Source organism: Crinia signifera, chromosome 5, assembly GCF_055691185.1.
Source record: "Crinia signifera chromosome 5, ASM5569118v1, whole genome shotgun sequence".
NCBI lineage: Eukaryota > Metazoa > Chordata > Amphibia > Anura > Myobatrachidae > Crinia > Crinia signifera.
The window spans coordinates 91968597-91996388 of NC_139221.1; the positions used below are offsets into that span (position 1 = coordinate 91968597).

General features: G+C 43.7%; 2 protein-coding genes across 7 annotated transcripts in view; both read left to right on the plus strand.

The window, feature by feature from the left end:
* Positions 1-27792, plus strand: part of LDLRAD4 (low density lipoprotein receptor class A domain containing 4) — a 356202-nt gene that overhangs the window by 300935 nt on the left and 27475 nt on the right. Inside the window, exon 1 of one of the 6 annotated variants that reach the window (XM_083187708.1) lies at positions 21582-21660. The exons of 3 other annotated variants lie outside the window; for them this stretch is intronic. Coding sequence is in view for 1 of the 3 variants with exons in the window: in XM_083187706.1 (XP_083043832.1) it covers positions 22472-22541 (70 nt within the window). In the remaining 2 variants the exon portion in view is untranslated. Of the gene's footprint in view, positions 1-21581; positions 21661-21696; positions 22542-27792 lie in introns of those variants that run through there. 2 more of the 6 variants (XM_083187706.1, XM_083187707.1) reach the window with 2 other exon arrangements.
* MC5R (melanocortin 5 receptor) overlaps positions 1-27792 on the plus strand; it is a 977289-nt gene that overhangs the window by 140681 nt on the left and 808816 nt on the right. The window lies entirely within an intron of this gene.

The window sequence follows — 27792 nt, forward strand, 5'->3', positions numbered from 1 at the left end:
TTTCAGACATGTGACTCAGCAATTACTGAGCATTTCGAGTGCCGGGTCATTTTGCCGGGTGCAGTCTGACCCCCTTTCACACACAGCAACAAATTACCGGGTTAAAAACTGTCAACCCACAAATTTGCTGAAAACATGTTGTTTTTTTTGTGTAGTGTCAAAGGGATGACGACCCTTGTAAAAAGCAGCGTTGGTGACCTGCGATTTAAGACCCGGGTAGACCCTTTCACACTACACAGATTACAGGGTAGAACTACTTCACCCAGTAATTTGCTGCTACAGATGGAGTGCAGCTCTTCATTAAAGGGGCTGGCAATTCCATCGCGTGCTTTCGGACGGAGCTCCCGGCCGCCGCCATCGCTGGTCCCCACCGCCACCCCAAACCCTCCCCCCAACCCTGCCCATCTCCATGAAATGGAGTTGGGCAGGGTTACGCCGCCGAGTGACTGGAACGCGTATGCATGCGAGACGCACGTGCGTCCCAGTCTGATGGAGTCCCTCTCCACCAGTGGGGAGGTTCTGGCAAGTGACGAGAGGGGCTTAATCTGTATGTCTGATAGGGGTATAAGTAAAAATTATATGGGTCACTTCAATTACATTTAAGGTGTGGCAAGTTGCCATTGCAACTGCGTGAACCCCTGCTTGTGCAGCTATGGGTTTTAGTACATAGCACTATGGGGCTACAAAAATGTTTTCACAAGTTCAGCAGTGTAGCATATAGCCACACTTCCTTGCTTCTGCAACCTAACTCAGCCTGAATTGACACCCCAGAGCAGATATCATAGTCCCTTCAGCGAGTGCTGATATTTCCCCTGTCCGGAAATATCGCCACTGATTGAATACCCCCCATAGTCTTCAAGTCTAAAGATGCAGCATTGGATCACTTGCATGGCTATTTGACATGTCAGTAACCCCGAGTTTACACAGGATGACTACATTGTTTATGCTGCGCCGGGGTCGGGAAATCTGCATCAGGAGACCGACACAGTCCTCGCCACTCGAGCTCTTCCTGCTCTGTCTCTTTTTAGCAAGACGAAGCAGGAAGCAGTATCGATGAGATTATGCGTATTATCATCTCATCTGCTCTCTCCTCCCGGGCGGCTCCACTGGGCATATGCGCTGCCTAGCAGATAGCAGCGCCGATAATGACATGGATGCAGCATCCCCCCCCCCATAATGCAGCGTCATACACCTTCTCCAGGGCCAGATGTATCAAGCTTCAAAAGTGATAAAATGGAGAGTGATAAACAGCCAGCCAATTAGCTTCTACCTGTTATTTTTCAAACCCAGCCTGTGACTTGGCAGCTAGGAGCTGATTGGCTGGCTATTTATCACTCTCCATTTGATCACATTTGAAGCTTGATACATTTATAACTGAAAAGTTGAAAGTGTCTGTGACTAAAATTCCCTGGATTACCACAGACCGGTTACTATGCTTGAGAGAAGCAGACTTTCTTTGTGTGTGTGTCTGACCTTTGCACACTGCTCAGTAGGGGAGAGGTTATCCTTAGTATGTACACAAACTAAAGCTGCCGCATGCCAACCTTAAACTGTTGGGCATTGCCAGACTGTCCTTTGTGCTACAATGCCGCACTATGTGTAATAATACCTGAAACATACAGGTGTGTTAATTGGTCATCCATTACTTCCTAATTTTCAGGCAGACAGTAATTATTATTATTTATTTACAGTTTCTTATATAGCGCATACATATTCCGCAGCATTTATTATTATTAGATAAACTTTTTTGTTGCAGAAGATAATAGTTGCATGTACTATAAATCCAGTTTAGTTAGTAAATAAACAACTGTGCAGGAGCACCATACAACCATTACAATTATGATCAATACATAATATACAAGGTTATTGGCATAAAATTAGCCATGATTATGAGCCTAGCCACCAAATGTCAGTGTAACTTTAAGGTAACTATTGCAAGTAGCTAGGTTGTGCAATCTACACCCCTTATCCCTAATCTATATTTAATATTATGTGTATGTACATACACCTGAAGGCTGAGACTCTCTCCTTCCGGATTAGCCCCCCTCCCACCTGTCTTTGATGTTTTTAAGTAGGTACCTAGCATTTGCTGACTGTGCAGTCTGTAAAGTAAAGCCATATGTAAAGGTGCCCACACACGGTGCGATTTTGTGTGCTGTGCGTTTTGTCCTGTGCGATTTTTCCTCTTCTATGGGATGCGATTTGTAATGTGTACTGTGCGATGCAATGCAATTTTGCTTTTTTTTTTTTTTAAGTATATAGTCCTCAATGGTTACTAGGTACATTGCATCGCACTGTACTACAAAAGTGATGCAATGCGATGTAGCACAAAAAGTTCTGCCTGCACATACTTTTTGTGCTATACAATATTGTACCCGCAGGGACACGCATCGCATTGCATCCCCGCAGGTAAATGGTGCGATTATAACCACATGCGATGCGTTTTGAACTTTAAAAGTTTAAAATGCATGCGATAATCGCAACGTGTATGGGCACCTTTAGATCCTAATGCTGGTCATACACTAGACCAGGCAAGGGGAACCTTTGGCCCTCTAGCAGTTGTTGAACTACACATTCCAGCATGCCCTGCTACAGTTTTGTTATTTGGTCATGCTTCAACAACAGCAATCAGCAATTTACGGGCTGCCACTAGGAAATTTGGGCCCGGGACTGATTTCCAGTCTGGGAACCCTCCCCCCCCCTTCACTTACCGCCTGACTTAGCAGGTCCTGACGCACAGGCTTCTTCAATGCAGGATGCCGGCGGCCAATTAAAATGTGGCACCTGCTGGTGAGCCAATCAGAGCTCATGTACAGGCAGCCACTCTGATTGGCTAACAGTACACAAACTCTGAGCCAGTGCAGCATTTTAATTGGCCGCCGGCATCCTGCATTGAAGAAGCTTGTGCTTTGGGACCTGCTGAGTCCCGAGGATCGAGCGCAACGCAGGCAGCACAGTGGAGGGTTGCGGTGGCAAAATGAGCTGCCTGGAACCCCATTCGGCGGCCCTGAGAAATTTGCTCACAAACCCTGGAAAATGGACCAAAACATTCAGTCAAATTGTTTCAATCAAACAGTTTCAACCACAGAACCTTGTCTGAGCCACAGTTTTTGTGTGTTTACAGATTTTGTGATCAAATTATTGAATTACAAATAACATTTGCCCCCATCCAATACCAGAGTTTTATGCCATCCAACCAACCAGTTGAATGAAAGTTGGTGTAGTGTATGGCCAGCATTTTGCATTTATAACTATATAGCAAGTCAGTTGTGGGGTGAACTTTCGGGGCGTGTGTGCATCGGATTGTTCTGGCTGGGCTGCTTTAGAGAATCACCATTTAACATTTTATCACACTGTTTTTGTGTTTCATTTTTGTAACACTTTCACGCTTCTATTTTTGCCCTGGAGATGAACACCAATAATGTTAGAGTCCTACCCGCTGGGGTTATCTTAACGTTTGCTGGGTATGCTCATAATATTGTCCAAAAACCTTGTATATGATATATAATTATTACTATATTAATGTTTGTATGGCGCACCTGCTCTCTTATGTCTATATTTTAGTATTAAGTCCCAGTTACATAGCATATACGATTAGAAAAATTTAGTGTTCAGTCCAGCCCCCCCCCCCCCCCATATAAATAAACATTCCCCCCCCCCCCCCCCTCTGTTTTTAACAGAATTTCTCCACTTGGGAGCAAATGGTTGATAATCCTTTGCTCCCATACATTACCGGGTTTTTGTTTCCATCGGACAGATGCATCTTTCTGTGTGTACCCAGCTTCAGACTTTTGTACACATCCTTTTTGGCAGTGCCCACTCAAGCGCCTTGAGTCCTGTTGGAGAAAGTGCGCTATATAAATTAAACTTACTTAATTACTTAACCCCTTCCTGACAGAGCCAGTTTTTGCGTTCCTGACAGAGCCCTTTTTTTCAAATCTGACATGTCTCACTTAAGTGGGGATAACTTTTTTTTGCTTTTACTTATCCCAGTGATTTTGAGATTGTTTTTTCGTGACACATTGTACTTCAAGTTAGTGGTAAATTTTCGTCGATGCAGTCTGTGTTTTTTTGTGAAAAATACCAAAATGTCGTAAAAAAATGGAAAATTTAGCAATTTGCAAAATGTTAAATTTTCTGCTTGTGAGACAAATAATCATACCACTCAAAATAGTTAATAACTAACATAGACCATATGTCTACTTTATGTTGACATCATTATTTCAACTTCCTTTTAATTTTTTGGGACACTAGGAGGCTTACAATATGAATAGCAAATTCTCAAATTTTCAAGAAAATTTCAAACACTGATTTTTTTAGGGACCAGTTCAGTTCTGATGTGACTTTGAGGGACTTGTATGTGAGACACCCCCATAAATGATGCCATTTCAAAAACTGCACCCCTCACAGTATTCAAAACAGCATTTTGGAAGTTTGTTAACCCTTTAGGTGTTTCACAGGAATTAAAACAAAGTGTAGGTGAAATTTCAAAATTTCTTTTTTTTTGCAGATTTGCAATTTTAATACATTTTTCTAAGGAACACAGTACATTTTACTAGAGAAATGTGACTGAAAATTGATTCCCCCAATTCTTTTGTTTTCATAAATATCCTATATGTGGCCCTAGTGTGCACGGTGACCAAACCACAGGCTTCATAATAGAAGGAGCACCTACTTGATTTTGGAGCCTCCTTTTTATGAGATTATTTTTTAGGCACCATGTAGGTTTCTAGGCACCATAAGATGCTAAAAGTTAGGAACCCCCCCACAAGTGACCCCATTTTGCAAACTACACCCCTCAGGGAATTCATCTAGGGGTATAGTGTACATTTCAAACCCCCAGGGGTTTCACCAATTGTGGTACAACTGGGCAGTGAAAATGAAAAATTTTTTTTTTTACACAAAAATGCAGTTCTGGCTCCAAATTTGTCATTTTCAGAAGGTATGAAGGAGACAAAGCACCCCAAAATCTGTGCCCCAATTTCTCCCGAGTACGGCAATGCCTCACATGTGACCAAAAAATACCATTTGGGTGCATGGCAGGACTCAGAAGGGAAGGAGTGATTTTTGGATTTTGCAGCTCAGATTCTGGTGGAATTTTGGTGGGTGCTATGTCGCATTAGCAAGACCCCCAAAGCACCAATACAGTGGAACCCCCCCACAAGTGACCCCATTTTGCAAACTACACCCCTCAGGGAATTCATCTAGGGGTATAGTGTACATTTCAAACCCCCAGGGGTTTCACCAATTTTGATACAAGTGGGCAGTGAAAATGAAAAATTACATTTTTTTACACAAAAATGCAGTTCTGGCTCAAAATTTTTCATTTTCAGAAGGTATGAAGGAGAAAAAGCACCCCAAAATCTGTGCCCCAATTTCTCCCGAGTACGGCAATGCCTCACATGTGACCAAAAAATACCAGTTGGGTGCATGGCAGGACTCAGAAGGGAAGGAGTGATTTTTGGATTTTGCAGCACAGATTCTGGTGGAATGAATGGTGGGTGCTATGTTGCACCAATACAGTGGAACCCCCCCACAAGTCACCCCATTTTGCAAAGTACACCCCTCAGGGAATTCATCTAGGGGTATAGTGTACATTTCAAACCCCCAGGGGTTTCACCAATTTTGATACAAGTGGGCAGTGAAAATGAAAAATTACATTTTTTTACACAAAAATGCAGTTCTGGCTCAAAATTTTTCATTTTCAGAAGGTATGAAGGAGAAAAAGCACCCCAAAATATGTGCCCCAATTTCTCCCGAGTACAGCAATGCCTCACATGTGACCAAAAAATACCAGTTGGGTGCATGGCAGGACTCAGAACGGAAGGAGTGATTTTTGGATTTTGCGGCTCAGATTCTGGTGGAATTTTGGTGGGTGCTATGTCGCATTAGCAAGACCCCCCAAGCACCAATACAGTGGAACCCCCCCACAAGTGACCCCATTTTGCAAACTACACCCCTCAGGGAATTCATCTAGGGGTATAGTGTACATTTCAAACCCCCAGGGGTTTCACCAATTTTGATACAAGTGGGCAGTGAAAATGAAAAATTACATTTTTTTACACAAAAATGCAGTTCTGGCTCAACATTTTTCATTTTCAGAAGGTATGAAGGAGAAAAAGCACCCCAAAATCTGTGCCCCAATTTCTACCGAGTACGGCAATGCCTCACATGTGACCAAAAAATACCAGTTGGGTGCATGGCAGGACTCAGAAGGGAAGGAGTGATTTTTGGATTTTGCAGCTCAGATTCTGGTGGAATTTTGGTGGGTGCTATGTCGCATTAGCAAGACCCCCCAAGCACCAATACAGTGGAACCCCCCCCACAAGTGACCCCATTTTGCAAACTACACCCCTCAGGGAATTCATCTAGGGGTATAGTGTACATTTCAAACCCCCAGGGGTTTCACCAATTTTGATACAAGTGGGCAGTGAAAATGAAAAATTACATTTTTTACACAAAAATGCAGTTCTGGCTCAAAATTTTTCATTTTCAGAAGGTATGAAGGAGAAAAAGCACCCCAAAATCTGTGCCCCAATTTCTCCCGAGTACGGCAATGCCTCACATGTGACCAAAAAATACCAGTTGGGTGCATGGCAGGACTCAGAAGGGAAGGAGTGATTTTTGGATTTTGCAGCACAGATTCTGGTGGAATGAATGGTGGGTGCTATGTTGCACCAATACAGTGGAACCCCCCCACAAGTCACCCCATTTTGCAAAGTACACCCCTCAGGGAATTCATCTAGGGGTATAGTGTACATTTCAAACCCCCAGGGGTTTCACCAATTTTGATACAAGTGGGCAGTGAAAATGAAAAATTACATTTTTTTACACAAAAATGCAGTTCTGGCTCAAAATTTTTCAATTTCAGAAGGAATGAAGGAGACAAAGCACCCCAAAATCTGTGCCCCAATTTCTCCCGAGTACGGCAATGCCTCATGTGTGACCAAAAAGTTGCAGGACTCAGAAGGGAAGGAGTGATATTTGGATTTTGCAGCACAAATTCTGGTGGAATGATGGTGGGTGCTATGTCGCATTAGCAAGACCCCCAAAGCACCAATACAGTGGAACCCCCCCACAAGTGACCCCATTTTGCAAACTACACCCCTCAGGGAATTCATCTAGGGGTATAGTGTACATTTCAAACCCCCAGGGGTTTCACCAATTTTGATACAAGTGGGCAGTGAAAATGAAAAATTACATTTTTTTTACACAAAAATGCAGTTCTGGCTCAAAATTTTTCATTTTCAGAAGGTATGAAGGAGAAAAAGCACCCCAAAATCTGTGCCCCAATTTCTCCCGAGTACGGCAATGCCTCACATGTGACCAAAAAATACCAGTTGGGTGCATGGCAGGACTCAGAAGGGAAGGAGTGATTTTTGGATTTTGCGGCTCAGATTATGGTGGAATGAATGGTGGGTGGTATGTGGCATTAGCAAGACCCCCGAAGCACGTTGAAATTATGAACCTAATAATCCATAGATGTGTGGTATATTTTAAAACACTCCTTTATACATAGGCCGGGTTTGTCGGGGCAAGTGTCACACTGGAAAATAGTTTGCTTTCTTATTCCCTTTTTATAGCAAACTTTGCACCTTTTTTGTGTCCTGCCCTTTTTTCCAGTGGAGGGGATTTCATCAGGAAAATGCTGCCCTGGTACAATACGGGGGCCAGTACTAGAAGTACTGGGGCCCTCAGCCTGCTGGTTCCCAAATATTAGGCCCTTTATGACTTCCTCTTGAAAGTGCATAAATGTCCCCCTCTGGCCGGTAGAACGGAATAGCACGTAAGCGTTATACAGTGCCATCTGGATGATATACACGGCCAGCTTCTTGTACCAGATTTTTGTTTTCCGCAGGGCACTGTACGGCTTCAGTACCTGATCTGAAAGATCCACTCCGCCCATGTACCTATTGTAATCCAGGATACAATTAGGTTTGGAGGTGTGGGTACTGGTACCTCGTACAGGGACGGAGGTGGTACTGTCTCCGTGAATTGTTGTCAGTATAAGGACATCCCTCTTGTCCTTATATTTGACCAACAACATAGTTTCGGTGCATATTCCCCTGCTTTCACCCCTTCTCATTACTTGGGCAATGTGCGTTTTTGGGAGGCCTCTTTGGTTCTTGCGCACAGTACCGCAAGCTGCTGTACCTCTTGAACCAAGGGCCTTAAACAGGGGGATGCTGGTGTAAAAGTTATCCACATAGAGGTGATAACCTTTATCCAGGAAGGGGTGCACTAAATCCCAGACAATTTGTCCACTAACACCTACGAGGGAGGGGGGGCATTCTGGCGGTTCAATTCTTGAATCCTTCCCTTCATATACCCTAAACCTGTGGGTGTACCCTGAGGTGCTTTCACACAACTTATACATTTTTATGCCATACCTTGCCCTCTTACTGGGAAGGTACTGGCGGAATTTAACCCTTCCAATGTATAAGGGACTCGTCTATGCAAATGAATTTATCTGGGATGTACATGTCTTCAAATTTGGCACTGAAATGATCAATGACCGGCCTGACTTTGAATAGCCGGTCAAAGGTGGGATCATCTCTGGGTGGGCACTGTGCATTATCGTTGTAATGCAAAAATTTAAGGATCGTCTCAAATCGAGCCCGGGGCATGGCCATACGGTAAAATGGGGTGCTGTACAGAACATCTGTACTCCAATATTGCCTAATTTCTGGCTTTTTTACTATGCCCATATGAAACACCAGACCCCAAAACGTCATCATCTCTACTGCATCTACAGGGGTCCACCTAGCAAATGATGACGTGGGGTTTTGAGCAATAAACTGCTGGGCATATAAATTAGTTTGGTCCACCATTAAATTTATAAAATCATCAGAGAAAAATAATTTGAAAAAGTCAATTTCTCTGAGACCTGTGGAATCAAATTGGATTCCTGGCATGGCCAAAAACTCAGGAACCTGGGGCTCAAAATTGTCTGGTGGTGGGGTCCATACGAGATCAATTATTGGGGGGGGGGGTCTCAGCTGCTCTACGGGGGCGTCTTTGAGGGGGTCCCTCATCACCAGAGGAGGAAGAGGAGCTTAAGGCGAATCCTTCAAATTCCCCGCTTGCATCACTGGCTGTGTCAGAGTCAGAAGCAAGCAGGGCATATGCCTCCTCCGCTGAATACATTCTTCTGGATGACTGGGATGACATTTGGGATGACATTTGGGATGCCATTTTTATTTTTGTGTTACTGGTAGTGAAATGTTTCAACACGTGTATAGTGTAGGGGGGGGGGTACAAACTTTATTTCAACCCGGGGGGTATGTAGTGTGTAGTGTGTATGTAGTGTGCAGAAAAAAAAAATACTTTATACAAAAAAAAAAAAATGGAGGGGTTAAAAAAAAAAAAAATTGAAGGGGTTAAAAAAAAAAATTGAAGGGGTTAAAAAAAAAAATTGAAGGGGTTAAAAAAAAAAAAAAAAGGTCCTGCGCCAAAAATTGAGCACAGATGTTGGTCAGTAACGTCCGTCACTGAACAGCGCTGAAAGGCAACAGGAATTTGATCAAAAAAAAAAAAAAAATAGATCAACCCTGTGCCGAAAAAGATGATCAGTGATGTACGTCACTGATCCGCGCACAGCGGCCACAGGACACCCACAAAATCACAGTGTGTGTAAAAAAAAAAATTAAAAAAAGACCCCACAGCACACACAAAAAAAAAAAAAAGGTGATCAGTGATGCGACACTGATTACCAGTGAGGGGTAGCAGGTGCAACTGACAGTGCAACTGGCAGGTATATATAAAAAAAAAAAAAAAAAACCTCTGCACCCCTAAAAAGTTGCTGATCACCTCAGATATAGTGATCAGCACAAAAGGCGGGGGCAGCAGACACAAAATTTAGCACTCTCTATCACTATCTCTCTCTATCTCTCTATCTCTCACTATCTAACACTCTATGACACTGCAGCAGCAGCAGTGACAGGTATATATATATATATAAAAATACCCTGCGCCCCCAAAAAGTTGCTGATCAGTTAATTTATACTGATCAGCACAAAAGGGGGGGCAGCAGTCAGTTATATAAAAAATATATAGCACAATCTGTCACTATCTCTATCTCTCTCTCTCTATCTCTCTCTATCTATCTCTCTCTCTCTATCTATAACTATAACACTGCAGCAGCACAAAATATAGCACTCTCTGTCACTAGGCCTCTCTATCTCTCTCTCTCTATCTCTCTCTATCTCTCTCTATCTCTCTCTATCTCTCTCTCTATAACTATATCACACTGCAGCAGCACAAAATACAGCACTCTCTGACACTATCTCTCTCTATCTCTCTCTATGTAACTAACGCTATTACACTGCAGCAGCACAGGAAGTCACAAGTAACAGGATCCAGGAAGCATCCAGCACACTACAAGCACAGATGAAGCAGCCAAGATATTTGCAAGGATCAGGTAAGTATTTTGCCAGGTTCTGGTCAGTATATCGCGGCAGATTGGCACGGTGACCGCACTGCACGCAATTCCAGACCGGAATGGCGTCTGCAGTGCAGTCACCGTTAGTTTAAACCCCCCTCCATGGCTGTGATTGGTCCGTCGGTCCGACGGACCAATCACGGCCTTTGGGGGCGGGCGGGGTGAGGTGCTACACCCCGCGGTGATTGGTGCTGTACTTTACAGCACAAATCACCTCCGATCGCGTGTCACCGGCGAACGTTATTCGCCGGTGACACAGAAAACGCTGTAATTGGCTGTTCACACTGAACAGCCAATCACAGCGATCGCCGACGGGGGGGCGGCATCGCAGCCCCCCCTGGGCATGCACGGACATGTCTGCTGTCAGGGACAGCAGACATGTTGAAACTGTCACCGCGTCTATAGACGCGGTGACAGTTAAATGCCATGACGTACATTTACGCCATGTGTCGGGAAGTACTTCCCGACCATGACGTAAATGTACGTCAATTGTCGGGAAGGGGTTAATGGCATGAATCACACACAAGGGTGTTCAACACCTGATAAATGTTTAGACAAACTCTTGTACTTTACTAAACCCTAGGGCAGTGGTTCCCGAACTTTTTTGCATCACAGCACCCTAGATTATCAGAATATTTGTCACGGCACCCCTAAGTGCAAAGTTTGCTACCTGGAATTTCAGAAAACAATATTAAATTAAATATGTTATGCTTCTATGACATTCTAGGAGTGTGTACACACGGTTCGATGTTCTGTGCGATCCGATGTTTTGTCCGATTTTTACTTTTCCCTTTTTTTTTTTTTTCTCTACTCCTTAAGATATGCCTTAAGATTTTGACTTTTTACCATACAATTTGCTATGCGATTTCCTATTTGATTTACTATGCGATTTCCTATGTGCCTTAAGATTTGCTTAAGATTTTGACTAAGCGATTTTGATTTAACAACAGGATGACTGACAGGGCCCTGGAAATCGTATAGCACATCGCATCTTAAGCATATCGCAAGGCACATACGATGCATGCGATATGCTTGCGATTTGTGCTAGATAGAGTGTGCTGCCCACTCTATCTCCCCTCCGATCTCTCCTTAAACGGGAGCGCGCATCGGGCTAGGAAGCCCTTACAATGCATACAATCAGTATGCGATATGTATGCGATATGGCTTCCGATGTTGACGATATCGTCAACATCGGAAGCCATATCGAACCGTGTGTACACACTATTAGTTCCAGTTATGTACATTCACTTCTATTTATCCACATATTTTAAAACTGGAAGCCACAAGCACTGATTTTGTCTAATACATTGACCATAAATAATTTGAATCGGTTCTGGACCACCAAATCGAGGCACCCTAGGGAGCCTAGGCGCACAGTTTGGGAACCCCTGCCCTAGGGCTTTTTTGTTAGTTTTTTTTTTTTTTTTTTTTAAAGAGCAAGTACGGTTCAACATTTTAAGCAGCGGGTGGCTCAAAATAAGAACTATTAGAACACCTTTTAACTATTACCTAATGACCTTGTACAAATACACAATGTGCCAAAAGACACTACCAGATTTGTGGGTTCCTACCTTGGCTAGGATGTATTTGGGTGCCGGATTACTCGCCGACAGCCGGCATCCCGACAATCAGTATACCGACGCCAAAATCCTGACTGTTTAACTGCCTGACAGAACAGGGGCTATTCTCCCTCGTGGGGGTCCAAGCACAGTGTTTTACACCCTCCCCCTCCCCGTTGGAGTACCGGCGGCTAGCATCCCGACCGTCGGCCAGTCATATCATACTCATACATATGTATACTTCTTTCTTGTAATTCTATATGAATGTATTAGAAAAAAAAAGCATTGTGTTTTGATGCAGGCGTAGAAGTGCTAGTTAGGATTAATGAGATTTGCCTGCATCCGTTTCTTGCAGTCAGTATTAGGGTACCTCTGTCCAGGGGCTTTTAAAAACAAACCTACATCTGTACAATGTCATATTGTGTGCACTATTTATTCCTGTTACTGTATTTCTCCAGAGGTTACTCATGCCTTAAGAACAATAAAGTGCTGAAAAGATATGAATAGATTTTGTCTGTTATTAAAGAGCTTCTATCACTAGGGCCCAGTTTGTATTCTTTTTGGTGGCTCTGATTAAATAACTGCCTAATGGTGCATACACACGGTGGACATATGGACTACTGAGATGGAATATATCCAGTAGAGTACAGGTTCTCAAACTCAGTCCTCGGGACATTACAAAGTGCATGTTTTTTCCTCACAGAATCACAAGTGAAATAATTAGTTCCACCTGTGGATCTTTTAAAACCTGTCAATGAGTAATGAATGCACCTGCTGGGTGACCTGGAAAACATGAGCAAAGTGGGGTCATGGGGACCGAGTTTGAGAATCCCTACAGTAGTGAACATGTAATAGTGTACATATCGCACCTTGTGTATACAGTTTGCAATGTCAAAGTGCGCCACCGCGGTGGTCAGTATTGCACTGTTCAGGCAGCGCATTTTTGACTACAAAGTCTACAGTATAGTGAAAATCGTTCTTAGCCAAAATCACATTGTGTGTAGTCAATATTGGTGTTTTTGGTCTCTGGGGAGTACAAGAGGTATGTGTGCACCTGTATTTTAAAGATTGTAATTTATTTTAAATTTGCTTTTCCCCATCTAATACAGCAAATATTTTGGTTGTATTTCTGTGCATGATTTGGAAGAGTTTGTTGTTCATCCTTTCTGACAAGTCGCAGTTTTGGTTATGTTTGCTTTGTGTTGGTTACAACATTGTTGCAGCATTCAGATGTTTGAATGCAGCCTTGTTATACAATGATGTTCTGTGATGACGCATATTTAGTAGGCCAGGCATGTCCATAGTCCGGCCCGGGGGACAATTGTGGCCCGTGCTGTCATTTCAAGCGGCCCGCAGCCTCCAGCCAGAAGCGGGTGGAGCATCAGATGTGGGACACAGCACTAAAGGTGAGGTACCGGCGAGCGTGCCTTTACCTTGCTGTCTGCAGCAGTGAGGAGGTGCCGGCTGCCACAGTGAGATGTGTTTGGTGTCTTTTGGGTGAGTATGCATCCAACCCCTGCAGCTGCAATTATATATCACCCTCCTCCGCAATCACAGTGACAGCAGTGTGTGGGGAGGGGGTGCAGCAACGGGGAAGCTTGCTCCCGTAACATGCAGAGTGGAGGAGGGCGGCAGCGGAAGCCCAACCACCTCCTGTCCTTGCAGTTCCTGCTTTGCCTCTCCATCCTCCGGCTCACACAAGGGGCTGGAAAACATACAGAGAAGGGAGGGGGCAGGCAGGGGGACATACAGTCAATGGGGAGTATTCAATGTTTTTATTCTCCATGTGCAGCGAATCCTGTTTAGGGTTCGCTGCACATTCGCAGGGTTCATGAGGGCTGCAGCATTTGCTGCCAGCCCTCCCTGTCACCCTATTCAATGCAGCAGGGGCTCACTGCCCCTGGGGACAGAGCCAGGCAGGGAGATGTAAGCCTCCCTGCCTGCCCCAGAATTTGTGGGGGAGGGCTCCCGGGGCACAGGCAGCAGAGGCTGCCCCCCAGGAATGCTGGCACGGGACAGGGGTAGGGAGCCGCTCCTCTGGTCCTGCACGTAACAAGCCGGGACCAGAGTGAAGTGAATATATGAATATCTAATGAGCGGCTATTAAATATATATTAATGTGCTTCAAGCACATGAATAAAAATAGCATGCCCCTTCACAGAAAAAAAAACAGATTTTTTTTTACACCAAAAAAAAAAAACCCCTTTATTTTAAAAGATCACTTTCCAGTTCACCTTAAAAAGATGTCGAATGCAAAATGGTGAATCATGGCAAAAATCAGGGAGAATGCAATTCGCAATCCTAGCATTGAATACACTCTCGGCGAATCCAATTGAAATACACCAGCGATTTGCAGCGAGCATAAAACTGAGAACTGGCCGACATTTACCGTTCGCTTTCGGCAAACAGTGAACATTGAATAGGGTGAATCGTAGTTTTTATTCCATTGAACTAGTTGGATAAAAGTTAGTCTAGTGCAGTGATTTTTAACCTTTTTACCTTGCGGCACACTAAAAAAAGATTTTAAATTGCAAAGGCACACCATTACCACAGGGCAAAACACATTGGCCCCCACAGGAAAAAAATAAACCTATAGACCCCCATATAAAAAAACAATCACACTGGTCCCCACAGGTAACAAAAATAAAATACATTGGCCCTTTACATGAAAAGAAGAGACCAGTAAATAACAGTTGAACTGGTGGTGGCTGTAAACTGGTTTGGGCATCTCTAGATCTGGGGCACACTTGAGAACAGCTCAATGCACACTTGTGTGTCACAGCACAGTGTTTGGAAAACACTGGTCTAGTGTATGTCCAGCATGAGAAAGATATTTCACTACAGGTGACACCAGTCTTAAAGAAAGATGGAAGCACAGGAGTAGAGCATAATGGAATGGGTAATGTAGGAAGTTACCATGCCAATGATATGTCTCATATTCCAGAACAGTGGTTCCCAACCTCATTCTAGTGATATCCATGCTTGAACACAGATGGTATAATAATAATAATAATAATAATAATAACAACAGTCCTCTAACTTGAGGACCGTGGTTGGGAGACACTGCTCAAAACTGTGTTTACTGTAAAGTACAATTAGTCATCATAGTGATGTAGTTATTATTCCATAGACATCCTAAAAACATTGTTACTGTTTTGAGAACATATTTTAAAAATGGCATCTGTTAAATGAGCAGAATCCAGTTATTGAACTATGCATTGCTATGGTATTACTGGATCTACAGTACCTGTAGGCAGAAAGAGCTTCATTCAGTGACATCTGCTGGCAATTGTATGAATAGCTACAGATAGGTGTGTTTGGTTGAAGTAAAAAAAAATCAATTAGTTTGTTATATATTGTAGTTACCGTATATACTCGAGTATAAGTCGACCCGAATATAAGCCGAGGCACCTAATTTTACAACAAAAAACTGGGAAAACTTATTGACTCAAGTGGGACCCTCACTCGAGTATAAGCCGAGGGGGGCTTTTTCAGCATAAAAAATGTTCTGAAAAAGTAGGCTTATACTCGAGTATATATGGTAAGCTTTAAAATATGTCCTGTGGCAATACAAGTCTAAAGCTAGGTACACGTATGGTGCGATGCAATGATATATCGCATCTCAGTACACCATACACAATCCATATTACAGCAATGTAATATATTGTTACACAGTGACGTAACTATTAAATTTGCTCCCCCTGCCACAAATTCGGGCAGCCCCCCTCCCCCCCGCCGCAGGGTTAACAACCCCCTCCTGTAGGGTTAACAAACCCCCCGTGCGGCCGGTACATCCTGCCGCCGGCGCTTCTGTCGGGTCTCGTCTCTCCTGCTGCTAATAAAAAGTGACACTCAGAAAATGGCTTCCACTATAATGCAGACAGTTTTTGAGGATGCTAGAGGAGGCGCTCTAGCAACCTTAGAAATGGTCTGCTGTATGGGGTCAGCCATTTTCTGAGTGTCCCTTTTTATTAGCAGCAGGAACCGGAAGCGTCTGCTGCTAATTGTTGGGCACCCACTATAGTTAGTACGCTCATACCCCCACTATCCATGTCGGCACGGAGTCGATTTCATATAGTGTGGCGAGCGCACCGAGCCTGAAGCGTGGCAAATAGCTTAGTGGCCGCCCAACTAACATATAAGTACCGTTGTTTTTTATTAGCAGCAGAAGCCGGGACCCGCAGACAGAAGCGCCCACACCTTCTCAGTGCCTCCCCGCCACTGCGGGGGCTGCGGGGCTATAGTTACGCCACTGTTGTTACATGCTAAATGTAACATCACTGCGTCATTCATGGAATTATCTCATCTGTTGCACAGGACATCGGAAGGGAAGATGAATTGAGCGACATGTGTAAATGATATATTGTGTGTACACACTATACAATGGTTGTGCAAATTGGTCAAAGGAACCAAGATTGCCTGATGCATCATATAGTGCTGGGGTAGCCAACCCTAGTCCTCGAGAGCTACCAACAGTGCATGTTTTGCAGGTCTCCTCAGAGAACCACAAGTGAAGTAATTAGCTCCACCTGTGCAGCAGCTAGGTTGTCTGGAATGTGTAAACTGTTGGTAGCTCTCGAGGGCTAGGGTTGGCTACCACTGATATAGTGCATACGTAGCCAACCAGTGGCTCTCCAGCTGTTGTGAAATTACAAGTCCCAGCATGCATTGCCTCAGTTTTGCTATTATAGAATGCTAGAGCTGTGGGGATGTGTAGTTTCCCAGCATCTGCAGAGACACAGGTTGGCCAGGCATGATATAGTGTGTACCAACCATAACTAGATTGCAGTTATAATCATACTTGCCTACCTGACCCTCTCCATGAGGTAGAAAATGCTCTGTTCCTGGACTTCCCTGGTAATGTATGATTGCCATCCAGTTGCAAATGCAGCTTTCTTTAGAGAGAGGTTTCCAAATGTAATCCACAATATCCCATTGGTCAGCACACACATGGCTGATGCATCGCAGGTGCGCAGCGATGTGTGCTTAACATTCAATTTAGTAAAAAAATATATAATATAATTTTTAAGCATGTGGTCTTTAAATACTTCATTTTTACTTCCTGAGTTAAACTGTCTTTAACCCTTTGAGTGCTAAGGGAATTTGTCAAAATATGTGTTTAAATTGCCAAGCAAACATTTTTATTCATCATAATGACCTGTAATATAGTAAATATCTTTTTTTTTTTATATATATATATATATATATACATTTTTTACTTTATATAACAAATGTAAGCGATGCTGGAATTTTTGAGCGTATATTTCGAACATCACTCACAGATGTTGGTACTCAAAGGGTTAAACAGAAGTTTGCTTATACCCCTTTCAGATATACTACCCAGGATTTTAACCCTGGTACAATCCCAGTTTTTTTTTTTTTTTCAAAATGTCTTTTATTGAACCTTAATAAGCAAAAACAGTACATCAAATAATAGATTGTGATATACACAGTATTGATGAGGATCAAAATCTTTTCCAACATTTTCTTAGACCCACAACACTATAAAAGCAGATTACCGTAAACAGTTATCTCCTATTTCAGCAATATAAAACCAGGAGACGCTGTTTACAATTCTAGAGGATAAGTAAGAGAAGATATCTCTAGACCAGGGGTTCCCAATCTTTTTCTAATCACGGAACCCTAGAGTATCAGAATTTTTCCACGGCATCTCTATGCCCAAAAAAATATATATCAAATTAAGTAGATTGTGTTTATATGTGCTTTTAGGTTCAGTTACGTGGTAAAGGGCAGGATTTGGTTCTGATTGTACACATTTTATGATTGGCAGCCACCAGCACTGATTTTGTCCAGTAATAACTGATCATAAATAATTTGAATTGGTCCTGAAGAAGCTCTTGCGAAAGCGTACGCTTGACTGCACACCTACTGTGTTAAACCCCACTTCCCTTCCCCCCCATCTGATTGTATTTTGATCTGTTTAGGCCGGTGGCGACACAGGTTATCCGTAGCACATGGTTCCCTGTAGTACAGTGACACGGACTCTAGCGCAAGAGCCGAGTACACTCCTGTCTGATCTGACACGCAAGAGCGAGGTAGTGCAAGGCGGCACACCTCAGACACAGCTCTGCGGTCAGCACACAGGCTGTGGAACTAGCGGCTCCAGCCAGCCAGCGATATCGCTGAAACGGGATCACACCCGTGTTCAGGCGCTTATCACTACTGCATAGTGAGCCCCAGGAATATATACATTGTATCTGATAATTGTTATATCCTGGATAAGCATACACACTGTATCTGATAATTGTTACATCCTGGATAAGCATACACACTGTAAAATTGTCATAAATTGTCAATACCAGACATAATTTTTCCACTCTTAACTTTCAACCACCGTGCTTTATAAAATTATAAATTTATTCAGGGACAGTGTGAAGTGGGGTCCCACTAGGTGAGGATATATTATATCCTTTTTAAATCACTTAATGTTGTCCTATGTTTTTCTATATCTTCGCAACTATTTTAATGAAACCAATAAAAGTCATGTTTTATTATTAAATTCTCTTTTGGTGCACCAACCAAAGACACCCTTTCTCTGTCCTCCCCAATATGTTTTGTTTTTGTAAACATAAATTATACTTTGTATAAAAGGATTTAGCAAAGACCTTTTTTTTTTTGTTAAAAGCATTTCCCACTGCCAAGCCGTTTAAAGAACCGGTATTTTAAAATGGTATTAGCTTTCACATTGCAGCAGATTACCGTTTTAAATACCGTTTAAGTACCATTCACATCACAGTGAAACCGTTTAATCCCCTCGTGTCCCCTGGTACCTGTCCTGCCCCCCCTCTTCCCCTCTCCCCCCCCTTCCCCTCTCCCCCCCCCCCCGGTACCTGCCAGCTGGTACCCTCGCCCCCCCCCTGCCCTGGTACCCCCTCCCCTCCTGCCCTGGTACCTCCCTCCCCCCCTGCCCTGGTACCTTGCCCCCCCTCCACCCCGCCTCCCCTGGTACCTGGCAGCAATCCATCTGGGCAGTGCAGTAGGCAGCGGCATGCCAGGGCTCCTAGTCGGCAGGTCCCCCACTGATGCAGGAGCATGAATCAGGAGGAGGGTGCAGTTGCTGCACAGACAGCGGGGGCACTGGGGATCCGGGCAGGTCCGTGCTCAGGAGGAGGAAGTGGAGGAAAGTCCATTAGGAGATTGTCATGTCATAGGCGGGGGTCCCTGCCGCGAATGGGAAATAGCGGGCCTGAAAATTACATGCGCATATCTAATGAGATGCTAATTAAATATGCACATATTTAATGAACGGCTCCTCTATTTCCCATTCGCGGCAGGGACCCCCGCCGATGAAATGACCTGCCGACTAGGAGCCCTGGAATGCCCGCTGCCTACCCTGCCTAACATGCTGCCCGGATGCAAGGTACCAGCTGCAAGGTACCAGGGGAGGGGGAAGACTAGTGTGGGATCCTAAATACTGTTTCAGAGCCATTCTTGCTGCATAAAAAACGTCTCTGAAACGTTTAGGACTCTGCTTTGGAAACTGGTTGAAATACCGGTTAACTTTAACCGGTAAATCAACTCTGGCGCTTTCCCACTGCAGCCTTAAACATTTAGAAAGGGGAAAAAAATGGCAATTTACCATTGAAGACCTGCAGTGGGAAAGGGGCATTAGCTACTACAAACAAAAACAAAATGATGCACTGGTTTTCCACTCCAGTTCTCAAGTACCACCAACAGGTCATGTTTTGTGCTCATCTATTTTGCTGAGTACAGTATTTTCTCCACCTACTTCTACAGACAGCTAGCTTCAAAACGCCACCTGTTGAGAAAACTGAATGGTTAGGTTATTTTAGTGAATATTCGTAATGAATATTGCCATAATACCCTTTAAATATGGGACACCTATGATTTGCTTATGTTTCCCAGAATGCTCTTAGTAGATATACTTTAATTTTAACAACACTGTGGGGGAAATGTCCTAATATGTGTGTTCTACTTCACATGTGATGTTGCTATGGGCAACCAATCAGAATCTACTTCTTATTTATTTAGCACCCTCTAGAAGATAGTAGACAGGATCTGATTGGTTTCCTATAGCAACATCACATGTGAAGTAGAATACACATCTTAAGGTGCGTACACACGGGGGAGATATATTGCTCAGCATATATCTCTCCTTTTCATCAGCAACCAGAGATGTTTGCTGACGAAAAGAAACCTTTGCCGGGGGGAGGTAATCAGCAGTACCTCTCGTACAAACTGGCCAACGGTGCAACGAACTACCTCCCAACATGACGCTCTCCAGGAGGGACACAATGCTCTGCTCCTGGGCTTTCCTCTTAATGTATGATTGCCATCACCTGTTTTCAACAGGTTTACTAATAAAAAAGGTGTTTTAGCACAGGTGATGGCAATCATAAATTAAGAGGAAAGTTTAGAAGCAAAGCATTGCATCCCTCCTGGAGAGGATCATGTTGGGAGGTATGCATCGATATATCATCCGTTCACTGGAATGGCTGATAAATCACCCAGTGTGTAAGCACCATAAAAGTGCAGGTTTTAAGTCAGGCATGTCCAAACTATGGCCCTCTAGATGTTGTGAAACTACAAGTCCCATCATGCCTTGCCACAGTTTTGCTATTAGGGAATGCTAAAATGATTGCAAGGCATGCTGGGATGTGTAGTTTCACAACAGCTGGAGGGCCATAGTTTGGACATGCCTGTTTTAAGTATATCCATGTTTATCCACAGGTTACTTAATTAGCAATTCTGTCACTATGATTTAAACATTTGTGCTGAGCTATAGATATACTGAAAATCTGGACCATTAGGGTGCCTTAAGGACCATGTTTGAGGAGCACTGCTATAAAGTATTTTAAAGAGCTCTAGTTTAAATGCTTCCCTTCCCCATATAGCAGTCTGGTCAGCGGATGGGGCACTCAAGTTTTAAGAGAAATCCATCCTTTACGTAGCATAATGACAGCCACCTCCATTACCTCTACCATTGCACGAGATGCACGTGTGCCCCACGGCAACTGAGCTTCCCCCGGGTCCCTCCGCCTCCAACCCCTTGCTGCCCAGACCCCCTCCATCCCCCTAACCGTCTCCCTGAAGCAGAGACTGTCAGGATGCTGCTGCCCCGCCACTGAAGGTTTGGGACGCACGTGCGTCCCAGTTCAATGTAGTCGCTGTCCGCCGGCGCTCGCCTAATTACTGTAGGTAATTAATAAGAAAGGTGTCTCCCCACAGGTGATGGCAATCCTACATTACCAGGGAAGTCCAGGAACAGTGCATTTTCTCCCTGAACGTGAGGGTCAGGTAGGCAACCCTGGGTTATGGTTAGGGGTAGTTTGCAGGAAGGGTTAGAAATTGAATACTTACCACTGGGTGTCGGGGTTCTGTGCATCGGGATAATGCTCTTCCCCATACAATCCCTTTTTAAATATGTATATATTTCCTTATTATGTATATATGATATTTACTTATGTATATGCACCGTTTCACAGTTTCTTAACAGCAGCTCAGTGTAACAGATGTAGGCATCAGGTCTCGGTGCGTGAGACACAAGCTAGCTGCGGTGTCAGTGTGGGTGCTAGCAGCAGCAGCAGCAGCAGCAGATGATGAGCCGCCGGTGACAGGGCGGCTGTGACACCTTCCACTCAGTGCAGGGCACAGCCAGCTCAGCAACAGCAGCAGTGTGTGAGTGTGTGTGAGGAGGAGCCGCCGGCAGGGGGAGTGCGGGGGGAGGAGGAGGAGATCACAGCATCATCGTACAACTAAAGTAGAGACGAGGAAAGTGTTTGGGCTGCGGGATGACGCTCCCTGAGATGCGGAGGCAGTGAGGGCCGTGTGCTGCCGCCGGTGTTACAGGCAGAGCGGGAGCGGCGCGGTGCGGTGCCCGGGGCCGCTGCTCTGTGCGCGCAGCAACTTCTTCTTTTGTTTCCTGAGCTACTTAAGTTGAGACGGCGAGTTCCAGGGGACGGTGCATTGCTGCCCTTCCGTGCTGGGCCGGTGCCCCGCTGCTGCCCCCCGTTCCGGGCTGCCTGCAGCATTCCCCTTGCGTGCGACTGGGACCGTCGCTCTACGCTACATGCCGCTCACCCTGATCACTGGCTGCGGATGGTTTGTGCAGGAGGATATGAGCCTGCACTTCTCTTATCTCCTGCCACAGCCCCGGCATTTCCCCGCCGCCCCCGGCAACCGCTGATAGAGTTGGAACCCATCGCCTGCTGTGTGAGCCCCGCACCTGGGCACTGCTGCCGCTGTGTGAGCCCGCACCTGGGCACTGCTGCCGCTGTGTGAGCCCCGCACCTGGGCACTGCTGCCGCTGTGTGAGCCCGCACCTGGGCACTGCTGCCGCTGTGTGAGCCCCGCACCTGGGCATTGCTTCGGAGAGCAGAGCAGTGTGTGCGGGTCACAGGGAGGACACGGGAGGTCTCCTGCCGCGGATGGGATGCTGCTATAGGGACGGGCTCTCCGCCATACATGCCACTCTCCGCAGGTCCTGAGTATGTCCAGTGATCACTTCAACGCCACAACACTGGAAGATGCTCGGTTAAAAGACCTGTTTTTGGTAAAAGGTATTAGTATGCGTTTACCTGTGTATTATGTGTTATTAGACGCCTGCATTCATGGACCCTTTGTGACTTGTTTTTTATAGTTATTTATTACCCTATGGCAGAGGTGCCTTGCTGTATATTCTTCTTCTAGATACATGTACCCTATGGCGGAGTTGCTTTGTTGTACAGTTCTTATTCTAGATGCTTGTACCCTATGGCGGAGTTGTATACTGTAGTTCTTATTCTAGATACATGTACCCTATGGCGGAGTTGTATACTGTAGTTCTTATTCTAGATACATGTACCCTATGGCGGAGTTGCTTTGTTGTACAGTTCTTATTCTAGATGCTTGTATCCTATGGCGGAGTTGTAAACTGTAGTTCTTATTCTAGATACTTGTGCCCTATGGCGGAGTTGCCTTGTTGTATAGTTCTTATTCTAGATACTTGTACCCTATGGCGGAGTTGCCTTGTATACTGTAGTTCTTATTCTAGATACATGTACCCTATGGCGGAGTTGCCTTGTTGTTGTAGTATAGTACTTTATTCCAGATGCATGTACCCTATGGCGGAGTTGCCTTGTAGTATAGTACTTTATTCTAGATGCATGTACCCTATGGCGGAGTTGCCTTGTTGTATAGTTCTTATTCTAGATGCATGTACCCTATGGCGGAGTTGCCTTGTTGTATAGTTCTTATTCTAGATGCATGTACCCTATGGCGGAGTTGCCTTGTTGTATAGTTCTTATTCTAGATGCATGTACCCTATGGCGGAGTTGCCTTGTTGTATAGTTCTTATTCTAGATGCATGTACCCTATGGCGGAGTTGCCTTGTTGTATAGTTCTTATTCTAGATGCATGTACCCTATGGCGGAGTTGCCTTGTTGTATAGTTCTTATTCTAGATGCATGTACCCTATGGCGGAGTTGCCTTGTTGTATAGTTCTTATTCTAGATGCATGTACCCTATGGCGGAGTTGCCTTGTTGTATAGTTCTTATTCTAGATGCATGTACCCTATGGCGGAGTTGCCTTGTTGTATAGTTCTTATTCTAGATGCATGTACCCTATGGCGGAGTTGCCTTGTTGTATAGTTCTTATTCTAGATGCATGTACCCTATGGCGGAGTTGCCTTGTTGTATAGTTCTTATTCTAGATGCATGTACCCTATGGCGGAGTTGCCTTGTTGTATAGTTCTTATTCTAGATGCATGTACCCTATGGCGGAGTTGCCTTGTTGTATAGTTCTTATTCTAGATGCATGTACCCTATGGCGGAGTTGCCTTGTTGTATAGTTCTTATTCTAGATGCATGTACCCTATGGCGGAGTTGCCTTGTTGTATAGTTCTTATTCTAGATGCATGTACCCTATGGCGGAGTTGCCTTGTTGTATAGTTCTTATTCTAGATGCATGTACCCTATGGCGGAGTTGCCTTGTTGTATAGTTCTTATTCTAGATGCATGTACCCTATGGCGGAGTTGCCTTGTTGTAAAGTTCTTATTCTAGATTCATGTACCCTATGGGGAAGATGCCTTGTATAGTTCTTATTCTAGACACATGTACCCTATAACAAGCAAGGCACCTCTGCCATAGGGTACAAGTATCATTCTTGTTCTTGATACATGTACCCAGTGGCGAAACTTGAAGGTGGTGAGCCCAGGTGCAAAAATATAATTTGGGCCACCCTCCACCCCCCCCCCCCCCCCCTCCCCCCTCCAACCCTAGTTCACAATATGTAACACGGCTGTGCGTGTGACAGGGGCAGCAGTGGGCCACTTAGTCCTCATTGGCCCCAGTGCACTTCACCTGCTGCACCAATAGTATTTCCACCTGTGCACGTACCCTATGGCGGAATTGCTTTGTTTTGGAAAATGAAGAGCCTTTAAGTTTCTTTTGCAGTAAAAGCTGCTTTCTACAACTGCCCATTGGTGCGATTCCCCAAGCTGTGAAAGCCCATGCACAGTATAAGATTGGTAAATCACTTCCTGTACAAGGACTACGGTTTGCAGCTACACAGTAATATATATCTGTGTAAGTTACAATGATATGGTACAGCTGCAGTGTTTTACATTGCAAATCATATCATTGTTTAGTTTAGTCTTTTTTTGATTTTTTTATGACATGATATTTAATAGTTAAACATCTGACCCCCTAATTTATTTCCCATCTGTATACTAACTTACCTACCTTCCCTATACAAATATTATTTTAACGTAAAATGCAAGTTAACAGTCTGGTAGATGTGTTTGGTCTGATTAATGGAGTTTATGACATCATTACACAGGAACTTTGGGGTTGGTTGTTATGTATTCCTCGCTCATGTTCATACTATGGGTGAGGTTCAGTCAGAAACTTACCACAGATTTTCCAGACTGCTGGAACGCTTTGATGCTCTAATGATAATTCAGCAAGCGGATGTGTCTGCCTCTTCATAGAGTCCTCCCCTGAGCCCTGGTAAAATTAGAAGTGGTATCTCTTGGCACTTCAATATGTGCCATTTTGTCCCTGTGAACTCTGCGTTCTAGGAAAGACTGACTGCACTGTACTTTTTTTTTTTTTTTGTATGTCTGCCCAGATTTAATAACTCCTGACAATCACAGCCTTTTCTTTCCATTTGCTTCTCAGTATTACATGGCCTGCTTAAAGTTAATGCAGTCATTCAATCATAGCAATCTACTTATTTTATTGAAACCAGTGATGTTTTTTATAAGCATGTGTACTTTTTGAAACATTATAATCACAGACAAGGTACTGATTGAAACCATTTTGGCTGTGTACTACATAGACCAGTATAACCTCATACTTTATAAAGGCACAACATTTTTTTTTTTTTTTATTATTATTATTATTATTTTTTATAATCCTTACATGTCTCTGTCAAGAGTAAATTCAGTTATTCAGTATATGACCCCAGTACTTGGTGGAAATCCAGCGTTGTGTGCAACACACTTATGCTTTAGATAATTTGTCAGATTGATCTATTAGGTTAATAGGTTGACACATGAGAGGCCAAGTCTGTTTATCTAATGCTACTGGATTTACTTAGGCTTATCACGTGCCAGTGTGTCTTCTTTAATATTAATTGCCAGACCAAACATGTTGGCAAATCACTTTATAAACCAGGTCCCAAGCAATAACTGGGGTAAATGTAACACTTTAATGCTTGATCCCGTTGCTGTGTAATTTGTATTCTGCGTGTTCCAATGATCACCGTAACATGAAAAAACTAGTTTTGTGCCAAAGTATCTGTACCATATAATTCTGTACCTTGTTTCTTTACTGTCTTTCAGTGACATTTATTGGGGTTATCTATCAGAACTCATATAAAACTGAGAGAGATAAAGTACCAGCCTCTGGCATCTGTTACAGGCTGTTTAAAAAATGACATTTAGGAGCTGATTGGTACTTTGTCTCATAATTTTATCATTCTTCAAACTTTTGCTAAATACCCTCCCTCAATGGCCGTTATATACAGTATGTAGCATTGTAAAGTAGTAGTGGATAGCACTAGAACAGCAACTGTATGGAAAATGGCACAAGGGAAGCCTTCGCAGATGGCTCCCGTTCTTTGAGGGGAATTCCAGTTGCTTGTAGCTGCAGATGGGGTTAAGCAAGCCAGCTGTTAATAGTGTAGCAGGGAACATTTACAAAGACCTTTGTTACAAATACTCTAGTATACGCGTTCTTGGCGCTTAGTTCTCTGGCCTCACACTGGCTAAAGCTTTTAGGAATAATAGCTGGCACTGAGCAGAAGCAGAATAAACAAATAGGGTTCTCTATGGTGTCTGCTGCAATCAGGTAAGAATACTAAAACACCTGCCAGATACTAATCAAGTGTGATGTGCTATGTAAGGAAAGGGGAACACACGTGGCATATCGAGCATCAAGGGAGGTATTCATCAATGCTTGAAGAGAGATAAAGTACCAACCAATCAGCTTCTGTTATTTATCAAACACAAAATCATAAGCTGATAGGTTAGTACTTTATCTCTCACCGTCTTAGCTTTCTCCAAACTTTGATAAATACCCCTTTAAATATAACCAGTGTGACTTCTGGAGAGCTCTTCCAGAACAGTCTGCATTGTGAGTTCTTACCTCTTCCAATGGTTATATGCCTTATATTAGGCATGCATAGCATTTCTGCAGATGTGAGGACATACATGTAATAGATGAAATAGCCATTCCTCTGGATGGAGTTAGTGGTATGTTGGAAGTTTATTACAGACCATTTGTATTTTCTCACCAGATGCAAACATGTATTGGTGGTATTGTGACGGTAGTGTTGTTATATAGGGGCCTTTGTATTAATGATCTGATATTTTCCGTCTGTATGTAAATATTCCCATTTTTAACTGAAGTTAATGTGAGGGACAGAGGCAGAGATAACCACTGTCCCTGCAAATTACCTCCTTGACGTGTTGAAGGAGTCCTCCTCATTTGTGTAAAGCTGGCCATACACCTGTCCAATTTGGCTGGTTGGAACAAAAATGTGGTAATATATGGGAGCAAATGACAATTGAACATCTGCTCCAAAATGATGGAGAATGGACACAAATGGTCATTCAGACAGATTGGGTAAATCACATGAATTTACCCAATTTACATGACCATTTTTTTTGTTTTTCAGCATTTGTGAGCAAATTATCAATTGTGATTTGCACTCATGTATTACCACATTTTTGTTGCACTCGGCCAGATTGGACAAAAAGTCTTTAGGTGTATGACCAGCTTAACCCTAGAACACATACATCATTTTTTTGCAAGCAGTAATTTCTAGTTTCTTTGGGGCATTTTATTGACCTTGTATGTGTATACTCTTCCGGAAGAAAATGGCACTGCTGGTTAGAGGCTGCATGAGAAGAACCAGAAGTTTTTCTCCTGCTTGTTGTCCTCCCATAGGGATAAAGTGGTTTATGCTAGATGAAGATAGCATAAACCAGGGGTTCTCAAACTCTGTCCTTAGGACTTCACACAGTTTACGTTTTCCAGGTCACCTGGCAGGTGTACAGGTACATGCATTACTCATTGACACATGTTAAGATCCATAGGTGGAGCTAATGATTTCACTTGTGATTCTGTGAGGAGACCGGAAAAACATGCACAGTGTGGGGTCCTGAGGACCAAGTTTGAGAACCTGTGGTGTAAACTAACAGGGCCAAACTCTGTACATTGGAGTCAGATAGATGTCCTTATTGATAAAAATGGGGAATGCCGTTTGTAATCTATTATGCCTTAAGCTATTAGTACGTTTTTCAGAAACTGCAGTACCTTCATCA